The sequence below is a fragment of the Vulpes vulpes genome, chromosome 1 (assembly GCF_048418805.1).
Source record: "Vulpes vulpes isolate BD-2025 chromosome 1, VulVul3, whole genome shotgun sequence".
Lineage (NCBI taxonomy): Eukaryota > Metazoa > Chordata > Mammalia > Carnivora > Canidae > Vulpes > Vulpes vulpes.
The window spans coordinates 122194403-122209975 of NC_132780.1; the positions used below are offsets into that span (position 1 = coordinate 122194403).

At 37.8% G+C, this 15573-nt stretch overlaps 1 protein-coding gene across 1 annotated transcript in view; it reads right to left on the minus strand.

The window, feature by feature from the left end:
• Positions 1–15573, minus strand: part of POLQ (DNA polymerase theta) — a 135074-nt gene that overhangs the window by 53229 nt on the left and 66272 nt on the right. The window contains exons 16-18 of the mRNA XM_072724571.1: positions 6757–9857; positions 3799–3942; positions 2559–2755 (exon numbers count right to left, since the gene is read on the minus strand). Coding sequence (XP_072580672.1) covers positions 2559–2755; positions 3799–3942; positions 6757–9857 — 3442 coding nt within the window. The remainder of the gene's footprint in view (positions 1–2558; positions 2756–3798; positions 3943–6756; positions 9858–15573) is intronic.

Genomic DNA, 15573 nt, shown 5'->3' on the forward strand with positions numbered 1-15573 from the left:
GCTATAACAATCATGTTATAATAATCGTGTTTAAATACCGGGGTGGATTGTGATTCATGATAAGAAATGTGTATTTGGTCTTCATCTTCATTTCTAAAATCCTTGAAATTTGCTAAAATGAGAGGGAGATGAAAGATGTCTGTTGTTATGTTAATGAGGTAGCTTTTGAATGACTCTAGGTCACATCACCTAAGAATGAAGAATGGCTGCCAGGAGAACCAATCCTGTGACTGGAGGGTTGGAACTTCTAGTCCCATGTCTCCTGGGATGGGGGGGGGGGGGGGGGCTGCACCACTGGCCAATGATTTAATCAATCATTCTAGTATATGAAGTCTCCATAAAAACCCAAAAGACAGGATTTGGAGAGCTTCCAGGTTGGTGAACACATGGACATGCAGGGAGAATGATGTGTTTGAAGAGGGTATAGAAGCTGTGCTCCTTCTTACACTCCTGACCCTATGTATCTCTTCATCTGGCTGTTGATTCATATCCTTTAATATCTTTTTGTATAAAAAAAACCCTCAGTAATCTAGAGAATAAACTGGTTTTATGAGCTCTGTAAGCCCTTCTAGCAAATTAATTGAACTCAAGGAGGAGGGTGGTGGGAACCTTTGATTTATAGCTAATGGGTCAGAAGCACAGGTAATGACCTGGGTAGATAGTGTCAGAATGAGTTCAGTTTTAGAATAATCAGCTGGTACACAGAGAATTGTTGGAGCTACAGGGACCCACATTAGAAATTGGTCATCAGGAACCTTTTAGAGAAGATAGAATAAGGTAGTTTGATGTAAAAGTTGGTAAATGTTTCTTAGAAGAGATTTTTAAAATTAATAGTTTATTTTCTTATATCAAAAGTGTTGTGATTGGGCAGCCCCAGTGGCTCAGCAGTTTGGCGGCGCCTTCAGCCCAGGGCATGGTCCTGGAGGCGACCCAGCATCGGGTCCCACATCAGGATCCCTGAAGGGAGCCTGCTTTTCTCTCTGCCTGTGTCTCTGCCTCTCTCTCTGTGCCCCTCATGAATAAATAAATAAAAATCTTAAAAAAAAAAAAGTGTTGTGATTGATAAAACCAATTACGGGATATTTCAAGTAGTTTATGCAAAAAGTGCTATAGTTAATCTGAGATGGTATAGTGGTTTTAATAAGAAGCTCATATTACACATATTCTCATTTTGGACTCTGGAACATCAAAATTAAGTGATAACTTTTTTTTTTATATTCAGTAAACGTCAGTTTAAAAACTACATAGAACTTAACCCTAGCTTGAACTATAGAAAAGGACAGTAGCTTCAGCTTTCTGAAAATGTCTTTGAAAATCTTCCCCAAAAAGCTCAAGAGACTAAGAAACCAAAATTTATCCCATTATTGATTATATTGCTAATAACAACCAAGTATTATATCTCAATTCAAAATTAATATTTCATCCACAATAGCCAAACTGTGGAAGGAGACTTGATGTCCATCGACAGATGAATAACTATGTGGTGCACACACACACACACACACACACACACACAATGGAATATTACTCAGTCATTAGAAAGGATGAATACCCACCATTTGCTTCGAAGTGGATGGAACTGAAGGATATTATGCTGAGTGATGTAAGTCAATCGAAGAAGGACAATCATTATATGGTTTCACTCATACGGAGAGTATAAGAAATAGTGAAAGGGATTATAGGGGAAAGGAGGGAAAATGAGTGGGAAAAATTAGAGGGTGACAAAACATAAGAGACTCCTAACTCTGGGAAATGAACAAGGGGTAGTGGAAGGGGAGGTGGGCAGGGGGATGGGGTGACTGGGTGACAGGCACTGAGGAGGGTACTTGATGGGATGAGTACTGGGTGTTATACTATATGCTGGCAAATCGAACTTTAATTAAAAAAAAAATATATATATATATATATATATAAACAATAAAATTAATGTTTCATATGCCTCATGTATCCAGTATCCACAGGGGAAAAATGATATCTCTTTGAGAACTATGATATTGTAAACAAATGTCTTGTGAAAATGTATTATACTACAAAATGTATGTTACAATAACATAAGTTACCCTTGATTAATAACTCAGTCATCATTATGAGAAGTGTATAATGCTTTGCTATTATAATAGTGAGGATCTCATGGGCTAGTAATCTGTCCCTATGCTTAACGACCCTAACTACTATATATCTACACTACTTATATCTACACATTTTTCTTATTTTCTGCTTCTGTCTTCACGGATATTTGAAATATCTTGCTATCATATATTTAAATCTGACAGTTCTCATTTCATTTCTAATTTATTATGAGACAGAAAATTTAAAACACAACCAAAACAGAAAGATTTTAAATCTCTGAGGAAAGATATGAACTTTAGTGCTTGGAATTTTTGGAATCTCTATTTTTATCTACACAGACTTACTTGGTGCATAACATTCTGTTCTGAGAGAATGAGATTAACTGGATAAAGAAGTGACTACTCTAAATATCAAGTCATTTAAGAATTAACACTACACGTTAAAAAAAATTTTTTTAAGTAAGGTAAAAGTTAAATAAGACATGAAACCTTAGGATCTTCATAACTTTGTTCCAGGGAGATACCACAAGACAGAAGAAGAATTTTATAGCTCTGGATGAAGTCATAGATGATAATAGAACGTTTTTTATCAGATTCCTCTTGAAAGCAGGATTGAAGGTACCACATTCTATCTTTCACAGTCAGGCTTGGATCCAGAGACGGTGGGACCAAACTGGAACTAATTTCTTTAAAGAAACAAACAAAAAGTCTTTTAAGGCAAAAATTACATCCATTCATTTGAAGCAGTGTTTTTTTTAATGAAAAGATTGAAAAAGACTCAGAAGCCTAAGGGCCTAGTTCCACGGAACCAATAATTGAGCATGACCTTATTCAAGTCATGTTGGCTATATAGATGAAGTACTTCGTATTGTAAAAATTAAGGCATGTGCCATGTAATTTATAATGTTCTACTTAATTAGGTGAAATTTTTAAATATCAAGATTTCTAAAATCAAATTTACATTTCTCAGAATAAGGAATTAAAAGCATAAAAGTTATTTTGAAAGGAATTTTAAACGAACTCCTTTTTAAAAAGATTTAGAAAATAATAAAAAATAAATAAAAAATAAAAAGATTTAGTATGAACAATAATGTTACATCTAAAAAAAAATAAAACTGCAAGTATCTACTCAACACAACACATTCTCCCTCAAAACCACCGAAAATATTTCATGCTTATTCAGGAATAGACATTATATGGCATTCTTTAAAGTGTTTACTTATTTATTTTGCTCCTGTCTACAACCAATCTATCAGCTAGGTAATGCAACAACTGTAATCAGATCACAAGGCTTTTCCAGATCATATCCTCTCAATTCCACAGACATCTGCAAAGGCTGTAGATGTTCAGCTCATTAATATTTCTAGGTAAGTTCCAGACCCAGTCAGTAACACGAAAAAAGTCTGAGAAGAAAGTCTTCAAAAGCAAACCCTCAAAGTGGCCAGGGAGTCCCTAAGTCTCCATTACCCCTAAGAAGAAAAAATAATATTAGTAGTCCATGTAATAAGTAGAGAGGAGTAAAGGTGATCCTTTAGACATTCATTCTAGTTAATATATGAGATAATGTACACATATCCACTATCCACCCCCCCAAATTTTTTAATAGTAAAAATAAATTCTAGTTAAGTATCAGGAAATTAGGTCAACAAATTCTCAACAAATAGGTCACTATCCTAATAGAGATTATATTAAAATTATATGATGATTAAGCCAAATAGTGATTACTTACCAGGATGCTTTTGTTCCTTCTGCAATGAAAAATAATAGGCATCTCTTCCACCCCAGCATACTGCCAGACCAACCAGCAGAATGTCATCACAACCTTTAACAGGAATGCCATCATCTCTATTAGGGGTTTCCTGAGGTGAGCTAACTAAGTAAATCAAAAGTGAAATAGTTAAAAATCTCAAAACAAAGTCATTAAACTGAATGTTAAAGAAGCAATGATTATAATAAAAAACTATTTGGCAAAATTTCCAGATCCCTAAAATATGCATTATTTGGATGGTCATTTTTAGTTATATGTAAAATCTTTCTAGATTTTAAATTTAGTATTAAATTTTTTTAAAGCTGCATTCTGAATTGCTATAACTCAAACAGGAATAAAGACCAAAGTATAAAAATTGTGCAGTGACCTCACAGGAATTCTTTTAAGACTATTTATTTATTTATTTAACAGAAAGAGAGAACAAATAATGGGAACAGCAGAGGAAGAGGGAGAAGCAGGTTCCCTTCTGGGCAGGGAGCCTAATATGGGGTTTGATCCCAGGACCGTGGGAACATGACCTGAGCCAAAGGCAGGTGCTTAACCAACTGAGCCACCTAGGCACCCCAAACTCAGCCATTCTAAATACAAAGAAACTCCAAAAAATTAAACATCTTACTTCTTCGTGAGGAATCTGATATGAATTTGAATTTGGAGCCAACATATATTCTAAAATAAGGCATCTCCAACTTTAGAGATACAGGTCCAAAATCAATCTATCTTATTTACAATTATATCCCCAATACCTTGAAAATAAATGGCACATATTTGTTAAATTTAAGTAAACAATTTTATCCCTCTAACCCCACCACAATGTGCTCAATTTTATATATGTTGAATGAAAAATGGAAAGTACTAATCAATATAAAAGTATATAAAACTTGTCATTAATACATGTGCTCCATGACTTAAGTGTGCATTGACAGACAAATGAATAAGGAAGATGTGGTATACATATACAATGAAATATTACACTGCTAAAAAAAGGGATGAGAACTTGGCATGTGAGGCAACATGGACCTAAAGGGTATTATGCTAAGTGAAATAAATCAGACTGAGAAGACAAGTAACATATGATTTTACTTCAGATGTAGAATCTAAAACAAAAACACACAAATGAATAAACAAAAAGTAGAATCAGAGCCATAAATACAGAGAACAAACAGATGATGGTTGCGAGAGGGAATGTGAGGTGAAAGATTGGGCAAAATGGGTGAAAGGGAGTGGGAGAGACAGGCCTCTGGTTATGGAATGAATAAGTCATGGGAATAAAAGACACAGCATAAAGAATATAGTCAATAATACTGTAATAGCAATGTATGAGGACAGATGGTAGCTATATTCATGGTAAACATAGTGCTATGTATAAACTTGTTGAATCACTAGGTTGTACACATGAAGTTAATATAACATTGCGTGTCAACTACACTCAAAAAAAATTAAAAACAAAACACATGTTCCATGAATTGAAGATCAAATACTCAAACTTTTTTTTTTTGCTTTGACAGTTTGAAGAGTTTTCTTTTTTTAATTTTCTTATATGTGTATTTTTTATTGGAATTCGATTTGCCAACATAGAGTATAACACTCAAATTTTATGAAAAAGTTCATTCATAAATGCAGAGATTTAAGAAATCTGATCAAATCTTCAATTTCCACAGCAGGTTGTCAAGCTGACTACAGCAATTCCCCATGAAACAGAATCCTTATTGTCATGAAACAAGATAGGAATATACATACATGGCATTATTTGACAAAAGGTTCAATGCTTTAAAACTTGGAGGGGCTCAGTAAGGCTTTGGGATCAACATTTTGGCATAGAATTCATGAACATTAGTGGAGATACAAGCCTACTTGAGAGAAGTACTGAAAAATGTAGCTAATGTACGTTGTTAAAAATATAGTGCCTATTTTCTATGTCCTTTTGTGATTATACAAGTGAATGTAGATATTACAATTTAATATAAAATAATTCATGAGCACTGATTATTAATAAAAACCATGATGCTATACTATTAAGATACCAAAAAGGTGATACTTGTTCAAAACATATATTTTAGTTTTTACAAACTCGTATTCTAACATACACATATATATATAAAATCATATATTTATATATGATTTTTCTTAAAAAGAAACATCATGTTTAGTGGTAAATCTTTAGTAAATCTTAGCATACTCTAGCACCAGATATGGCCTGGACTTGAGGAAGCAGGGACAGGTAAATGACCTCTGTGGAGTCTCATAAAGTGAGAAGGATAAGGAAGGCAACAATCAAAGAGCTCCACGGTCTGACACAGGGCAAAGTCCAGAATAGCACTGAACAAAGAGCTGCTGTTTGAGAGATGGACTCCTGATATACCCAAAGATTAAGCTGCCAAATGTTATTCCAATGCTGGCCCCTAAACCAGCCACAACTGTGGTAGCCACAATAGCAATAAGGTTGGCTGCTAGGTCCTTGTCCTAAGATAAAAGAGTGGTCTGGAACTCCCTTTGGACCACCTAGTATGGACATCTACCATAGGAAGGCTATTCAGGTGGGATTCATGGCTTATGAAGAAAGAGGCAGACACAGGCTTGATTAGACAACAGCTGTTAAAAGTAAATCAGAGCCAGAGGAATGAGTAGTGCCTTGGTGGTCTGCATTAGTTCAGTATCCCAGCTTGAGCTTTTTTCTCAATGTTCAGCTCTCATATCCACACGTCCTGGAGTCACCCCTCCCTTATCAGATGGCAACTACTATTAATCTAGTTGTGCTCAATGAAAAGGCTGTTCTACAGGTAAACCCACATAGAAGAAACTTTAATTAAATTCTGAGTAAATTTACACTTAATATCCAATACCAAAAAGGCTCACACCCATCCCAACCTACTATATTACATATAGATATGAAAATATGAAAAACTAAAAAAAAAATCTTACCTTGCTTAAATCTACCACCGATAGCAGCACTTTTAGAAGACGTAAAATTACTGATCTTTTCACAAGCCAGTGAGATGGAAAATCGATTTTTGCACTGCCACTCCTTAATGAATGTTTGAAAGAGAGTTTGGTCACTTGCTACATCAATTATGGCCAAACTTTCTGGGCTGAATGAGGCTGGAGTTAATTGCAATCCATCCTGTGATAACTGCAGTGAAAAACTTGTATCTCTAATAGGACCATCGTCTTCTAAACCATTTCTACTCTCTGAACTTAAATCTTGGTTTTTAATATTTGAAGATGAGCCAAATGAGTAACTTTTACCAAGCTGTAAAACAGCTTGCGTATTCCGAAATCTTACAGATGTTTCAAGAGTACTTGGAAATACCAGCTTAGAAGCAGATGCTGGAATGGGTGTAGGAGGAATGAGTCCAATATCATCGACTATACAGTTTTCTTTACAAGGCAAAAGGGATGAGGTTTCACCATGAAGGGCATTATTCTCCAGTGTCCCAATCTTGCTTTTTACTTCAGTATTAGGGGAAAATGAGATTCCTTCCACTTGATTTGGCTCCAAATCTGAAATCACTTTTTGTTTGTCATTAAACTGAGTATTTTTTCCTTTCAAACTAGACAAGGTGGTAGTGGTTAATTTTTGCTTTTCATTTTCCAGAGGACTGGACACTTTGTCTAAAATTCTTTGCAGTCCTGGACTTAAATCAAATGATGCCCCTGACCACGTGAATGAATTATTTTCCCCTGTTTCAATTAACATGGGTTTTTGAAACCTTTCATCTTTATCTTCTCCAATTACTTCTCTTTGTGGATAACCATTGCCTATAGTTGTTGGATCACTTAGTTCTAATGCTCTAAGAGATATTGCAGTATTCAGTTTCTCTTGGACAGGACATATTTCTACATTGTCCAAAGCTTCAACCATCTGAGCAGAATCTATTTCTGAAAATAAAATAGACTCATCACTGAAACAAGTGAACTGATGCTGATTATCTTGATTCTCATTCGTATTTGATTTTCTAATTGGGCCTTCTGGTTGCAGACACATAGAATGACTAAAATGGTTTGATGTTAGTTCAGAAGAAAAGGGTTCTTTCACTTGTATGTCGGGTGGTTGTTCTTTTACTAGGTAGTCTTCACTAAAACTGTCAAACAGTAAATTATCACTCAAATTCAAACTTGTTTCAGGAACTGGCGAACATTCTACTTCTAAACCAGTGGTAGCTCTCTTTTGAGCAACCAGAGGCATAACTGGTTTCACAGTTTCTTGTGTTTGATAACCTTGAAGAAAACTATTTAATTGAGAGTCAGTGACAGAAAGTTCATTCCCTTTAAAACAAGGGCCATTTTCCCTCAAGAGTATTGGAGAATGAAAAATTAAGCTTTCTGGAGTCAGGATACCAACTCCATGGGAATCAGTGTCTTGTTTCACAGTCTCTACAGTCTTGAGTTCCAAATAATCTGTATTTGTCACTCCTGGAGAATGTTGTTCACCAGGAAAAGTAATATGAATCTCATTCTGAAAAGAGTTTACAGAGCTCTGTTTGTCTAAATTCTTTTGCATCGTCCCTATTGCCGGGTTGGCATCCTTTGCTCCTTGTTTGGCATTTTCAGTTGCCATCTGTTGTATTATTTTCTCTGACTGAGTATCTAGGTAGAAACTATCTTCAAATTCACAAGGAGCTAAACCTAAGTCAGAAACACAATTATTCTTAGTTTTGTTTGCTGTATAAGCCTCTGTTTTTTCTTGTGTTCTAGAGGTATTTAGAAAATTCTCATGCTGGCCTGATTTTCCAGTTGGGAGATGTATTCCGAGTATCTCATCACTGCTTATATTATCTCCTGATACCTGAAGATTATTTGTTTTATTTTCCTCACCATTAAACTTTGTACTTCCACACTTGATAATAACATTTGAGTCTCTATTCATATAACTACTACCTGTCTCACAGGGCATTTGTCCCTCTATTACTTTTTTCTGTTTGATATAAGTGTTTGTCTGTTTATCAGAATGTTTTTCTGGGCACTGGTTAATTGAATGGGTGTCATGTTTTATATAAACATTCTGGTTTTTTGAATCATTTTGTACCATCGGTTCTTTGTTTATTTTTTCTGACTCAACAACTAATCCTCTCCCATTTTCACTAACCATACTAGCGGGTTGATAAGTTACTTTTTTACTTTGGGATCGTGTGATAAAATGTTCCACAAGAATATCACTAGTTTTTGTTTTTTTCTTTGATCTTTGTTTTCTTTGTGATGAGAAGGATGCTTTGCTATATTTTCCGTCAGCACAGAAAGTTACATTTTTACCAAAAGGCTCTGGACTTCTAAATTCCATATTCTGTCCATCTAAGGTAAATGAGTCTTCACGATAAACAGGATTAGACATAGTCTGTTCCTGTAAATCAATTCTATCCATCCCAGTGTCTTTCACAGGGCTACTGTGTCTGGATCGTTTTACATGTTTACTATGTTTCCAAGATCCAGAGGCAGTACTGATCTTTTCTGAACTGAAATTCAGAGCTTCTTTCTTTGTTTTCTCAAATAAGAGAGTCTGAACCACTTTCTTAGTGTGTCTTCTTCCCTCACTCAGAGAGGTTTTTAGCTTCTCTCTATTTATATTCAAAGAAACCTGTTTTCTTGCCCTGGAAATGGCATGTGCCTGGTGTTCTTGATTCCCATTCTGTAACTTACAATAAAAGGAATCTGTATGCTCTCCACTTTTCTCTAGATCTTGCACTGTATTTGGTGAATGCTTAGCAGAAGAATCACTAAACATTGAGTTACTTTTTTTCTTTAATGTTAGTCTTTTACAAGATCCGTTAGTTTGGGGTACAAATTTCTGTTCCTTTACTTCTGACTCACTGCTGGGCGATGACTGCGTATCAGAATTTAAAAGGGAATGTAGATTCCACTGCACTCCCATTTCAACTAAGTCCTGCTGCAGAATCATTTTGGCTTCTTCCACAATAAGGGCTGCTGCTTCTCTATCAGTTAAACATTTTCTGCCAGTCACCCAAATAGTTCGCATATGCCTACGTTCTTCAGCCGCTTCCTCTTCCTCATCCACTGCCTTTCGGGCACTATATAAGGAGGCAGGAAAAGAAAGAAATTAATGCACTGGATTCATTCATGCATGCCAAAATATTTAAGCATTAATCTAATCTATTCTAGGAACCAAAGAAATAGCACTGAACAGGAGGGAAATATTTTATTTTAGAGCTTACATTCTAGTTGGGGAAATCAGAAAACAAACACACATTAAAATGCCTTCTATGTCAACAGATCATAAGAGTGTACAAAAAATAAAGCACCAGGAAGGGATGAGTAGTTCTGTAATTTTTAAACAGCATAATTAGAGAAGGCCTCACTAAGATCCATTAAGCAGAAACCTTTTATAATTGTGTCATAAAACTTTCATTGAAAACAAATCCTCCAATGTAATATGAACTCTGGACAAAATAGTTAAAGGAACTGGAGACCGACTAAAAAAAAGGAAAGAGGGGTAACTAAAATCTTGGATAAAAACCTAGAGTTTAGGGCAGCCCCGGTGGCGCAGCGGTTTAGCGCCGCCTGCAGCCCGGGGTTTGATCCTGGGGACCCTGGATCGAGTCCCACATCAGGCTCCCTGCATGAAGCCTGCTTCTCCCTCTCCCTCTGCCTGTGCCTCTCTCTCTCTCTCTCTCTCTCTCTCTCTGTCTCTATGAATAAATAAAATCATTAAAAAAAAAACCTAGAGTTTATTGATTGACAGAATTTGAAAAAAAGAGCAAGAGATAGAAAATAATCAGAGAAAGTCCAGAAATGAGAGATCCAGAGGAGAACCCTAAATTCTTCATATAAATTCTGCCCAAATATCTGGCTGACCTCTAATCTATGCAAGTGTGGGCAGATTCAAAGCAGCCAGTTAAAAGTTTAAACAACTGAACAAAGATTTGAATTACTGTCCACTACAGGAAGACAAAGTTTAGAGTTTGAGTTCAGCGAAGCTAACTGATAAAATATCAATATTCTTCAGGGTAAAGTAATAGATTCTACACCCTAAAAGCCCAAATATATAAAAAATTGAAGTACCATGAAGAGAAAAAAACCCAGGATGAGACATAAAAATTATGACAGAAATAACAGCCAATAAACTTCTGTTTCCAACAAGGATGGAGTAATAGGACCAAGTTAGCCTCTCAGTCAAAACAACTAAAACTGAGGCTAGCTCTTAAAAAAACACTGCAGCTTCCATTTTGCTCTCTCTTTGATTACTTATTCGAGGGGAAGTCAACTACCACAGTATGACAACAAGTAGCTCTATGGAGAAGCTCACGTGGAGAACTGAGTGCCAGTTTGCCAGGATGTGTGCAAGTCATCTTAAAAACAATCCTTCAGATAACTATAGTCCCAGCCAAGAGCTTTACTAAATCTTAAACTAGACCACCAACAAAGGTGCTCCCAAGTTTATGACTCACAGAAACTTTGAGTTAATATATATTTACTGCTGCTTTTAGGCCATTAAGTTCTTTTAAGTATTTTTTTTAAGTTTATTTTTTTTTTTTAAGTAATCTCTACACCCAAAGTGGGGCTCGAACTCATGACACTGAGAACAAGAGTAGCATGCTCTCCCGACTGAGTCAGCCAGGAATCCCTGAGCCACTAAGTTGTTTCATAGCATTAGCTAGCTAATTAGCCTAGTAAAACTATCAAATTTCAAAAATATAAAAAAGAAATTGCAAGGTCCACATATTTAGAAGGACAAAATAATTAAATTTCTATTAGAATTCTCAAAAACAGCATGCAAAGCAGACAGAGCATTTTCCTAAAACTCAGTAAAAGAAAGTGTGGACCAAATGTTTATATCCAGCCAAGATGTGTCTCAAATATTAAGGTTACAGAAAAAAAAAAAAACAGTTTTAAACTTATAAGATATGGGGAATTCTATACCATATTAGCCTTCAAGAAGTCTATCAGTTAACAAGTTTCATTCAATCAACAGATGACTAGGAGTATTTCAGCAGTAAGACCAATGGTAAGATTTTGAATAAAGAAAAATGTAGATTATATTAGTCTTCCATCTCTACACCTTACAAGGATGGGGATAGGGTGGAAAATTAATGTACAAATGTTATGTGTTGAGACAAAGTAGAAATAATGCACTTTTTAAATGGAAGGAAAAGGGCAGGGAAAAAGAAAAAGAAAAAGGAAAGGGAGCTCAATGGTTTTTGTTGTTTTTTTTTTTTAAGATTTTATTTATTTATTCATGAGAGACAGAGAGAGAAAACACAGGCAGAGGGAGAGGCAGGCTCCATGAAGGGTGCCCGACATGGGACTCGACTGTGGATCTCCAGGATCACGCCCTGGGCTGAAGGCAGGCACTAAACGGCTGAGCCACCCAGGCGGTCCCTGAGCTCAATGTTAATGACTGTTGTTCAGGCAATACACAGGTATTACAGGATACTATTAAAATCTTGACAGATTTTCATACTCAATCCAGATTTTTAAAGAACTTAAAAAAGAGATAAACCACTAGCTAACATGATCAAGAAAAAACAGAAAGTAGAAATTTATAAAATAGAAAATGACAAGGAAGGAATAACTATTGAAATAAAAGAAATACTTAGAATTCCTAAGAAACTAATTTACAGGTCTCTATAAAAATATATTTGAAAATCCAGATGAAATGGATAATTTCCTAGGAAATACAAATTACTAAAATTGACCTCATTATAAATAGAAAACTTAGAGACTAATTTCTGAAAAAATAAAATAGACAAAATGATGAGGAACTAACCAATAGAAAGGCACTATCCAAGATGGTTTCATATAATAGTTCTATCAAACCTTTCTACCAGTCCCAGATACTACAAATTATTCCAAAGCATTGAAAACAAAAAACAGGGCAGCCCGGGTGGCTCAGCGGTCTAGTACCACCTTCAGCCCAGGGCCTGATCCTGGAGATCCGCGATCAAGTCCCATGTCAGGCTCCCTGCATGGAGCCTGCTTCTCCCTCTGCCTCTTTCTCTACCTCTCAGTCTCTCTGTTTCTCATGAATAAATAAATAAAATCTTAAAATACAAAATGCAAGAAAACTATAGACCAATATTATTTATAACTAACAATGCAAAAGTATACTATATTAGATACTAGCAAATAGAATCTAAAATCTAACATCATGTAATAAAATAATATAAGATGACCAAATTTAACTTATTTGGAACATACAATTGATTCGGTATTAGGAAATCTATTAAAATAATGCACTATGCAAATAGATGAAACAGGAGAGGAAAAACCCTATCAATATCTCCATAAATAGTGGCGCAGCGGTTTGGCGCCTGCCTTTGGCCCAGGGCGCAATCCTGGAGACCCGGGATCAAATCCCACGTTGGGCTCCCGGTGCATGGAGCCTGCTTATCCCTCTGCCTATGTCTCTGCCTCTCTCTCTTTCTCTTTCCGTGTGTGACTATCATAAATAAATAAAAATTTAAAAAAAATCTCCATAAATACTGAAAAATCCTTTGACAAAATTCAATACCCCATTATGATAAAAATATTCAAGGAAATTGCAATTAATGGACATTTTCTTAAAATGATAAAAAATACATACAAATCTATCTATCTATCTATATATATATATACACACACACACACACGATAGTCCCAAAGACAATATCCTACTAAAATAACACCAGAAGCATTTCCACTAAGATTACAAAGCAAAAATGCCTACTGTCTATTACTACTATTCTTAATACTATGACATAGGGGGGAGGGGCAAGACGGCGGCAGAGTAGGGTCTCCAAGTCACCTGTCCTCAACAAATTACCTAGAAAACCATCCAATCATCCTGAAAATCTACGAATTCGGCCTGAGATTTAAAGAGAGACCAGCCGGAACGCTACAGTGAGAAGACTTCGCGCCTCTATCAAGGTAGGAAGACGGGGAAAAAGAAATAAAGGAACAAAAGGCCTCCAAGGGGGAGGGGCCCCGAGGAGTCGGGCTGAGGCCGGGGCGAGTGTCCCCAGGACAGGAGAGCCCCGTCCCGGAGGAGCAGGAGCTGCACCGACCTTCCCCGCGGAAAGGCCTCCCGGGGAATTGGAGCAGGATCCCCAGAAAGGCGGGGATGCCCTCGGGCTCCCGGGGACAGTGACAGAGGAACTGCGCCCCGGGAGAGTGCCCCGAGCTCCCTAAGGGCTGCAGCGCTCGGCGGGACCCGGAGCAGCTCGGAGGGGCTCGGGTGGCGGCTCCGCGGAGGGGGCTGCGGGGCTCCGGGAGCAGCTCAGCGGTGGCGGCTCGGGCGGAGGAAGAAGCTCCGCGGAGGGGGCGGCGCGGCTCCGGGAACAGCTCGGAGGGGCTCGGGCGGCGGCTCCGCGGAGGGGGCTGCGGGGCTCCGGGAACAGCTCGGAGGGGCTCGGGCGGCGGCTCCGCGGAGGGGGCTGCGGGGCGGGAGCGCGAATCCAACAGCGCAGGCGCCGGGACACAGCCCAGGATCCGACCTCCCCGGGACAGGCAGAGGCCGGGAGGGCCCAGGACAGCAAGGACGCTCCTGCCTGGAACTGAGCAGATCAGCGGCCCCGCCCGGGAGCCCCCAGGCCCTGCAGACGGAGAGCCCCGGAGCTACTGCGGAAGCTGACTCCAGGGTCCCAGAGCTGCCCCCCCACTGTGGCTTCCTCCCGGGGCCTCACGGGGTAAACAACCCCCACTGAGCCCTGCACCAGGCAGGGGCAGAGCAGCTCCCCCAAGAGCTAACACCTGAGAATCAGCACAGCAGGCCCCTCCCCCAGAAGACCAAGGAGACGGACCAGTTCCAAGGGAAGTCAAGGGACTTAAAGTATACAGAATCAGAAGATACTCCCCGTGGTTTTTGTTTTTGTTTTTGTTTTGTTTTTGTTTTTGTTTTTTGTGGTTTTGTTTTGTTTTGTGTTTTTTTTTCTTTCTTTCTTCTTGATTTCAGATTGCTTCCCCCACCCCACCCCCTTTTTTTTTCTTTTTTCTCCTTTCTTTCTTTTTCTTTCTTTTTCTTCTCTTTTTCCCTTTTTTTTCTTCTTTCTCTTTTTTCTTTTTCTCTTTTCTTTCCTTCTCTCTCTTTTTCTCCTTTTCCCAATACAACTTGTTTTTGGCCACTCTGCACTGAGCAAAATGACTAGAAGGAAAATCTCACCTCAAAAAAAAGAATCAGAAACAGCCCTCTCTCCCACAGAGTTGCAAAATATGGATTACAATTCAATGTCAGAAACCCAATTCAGAAGCACTATTTTACAGCTACTGGTGGCTCTAGAAAAAACCATAAAGGACTCAAGAGACTTCATGACTGCAGAATTTAGATCCAATCAGACAGAAATTAAAAATCAATTAAATGAGATGCAATCCAAGCTAGAAGTCCTAACGACGAGGGTTAACGAGGTGGAAGAACGAGTGACATAGAAGACAAGTTGATGGCAAAGAGGGAAACTGAGGAAAAAAGAGACAAGCAATTAAAAGACCATGAGGATAGGTTAAGGGAAATAAATGACAGCCTGAGGAAGAAAAACCTATGTTTAATTGGGGTTCCTGAGGGCGCCGAAAGGGACAGAGGGCCAGAATATGTATTTGAACAAATCCTAGCTGAAAACTTTCCGAATCTGGGAAGGGAAACAGGCATTCAGATCCAGGAAATAGAGAGATCCCCCCGTAAAATCAACAAAAACCGTTCAACACCTCGACATTTAATAGTGAAGATTGCAAATTCCAAAGATAAGGAGAAGATCCTTAAAGCAGCAAGAGAAAAAAAGTCCCTGACTCTTATGGGGAGGAATATTAGGGTAACAGCAG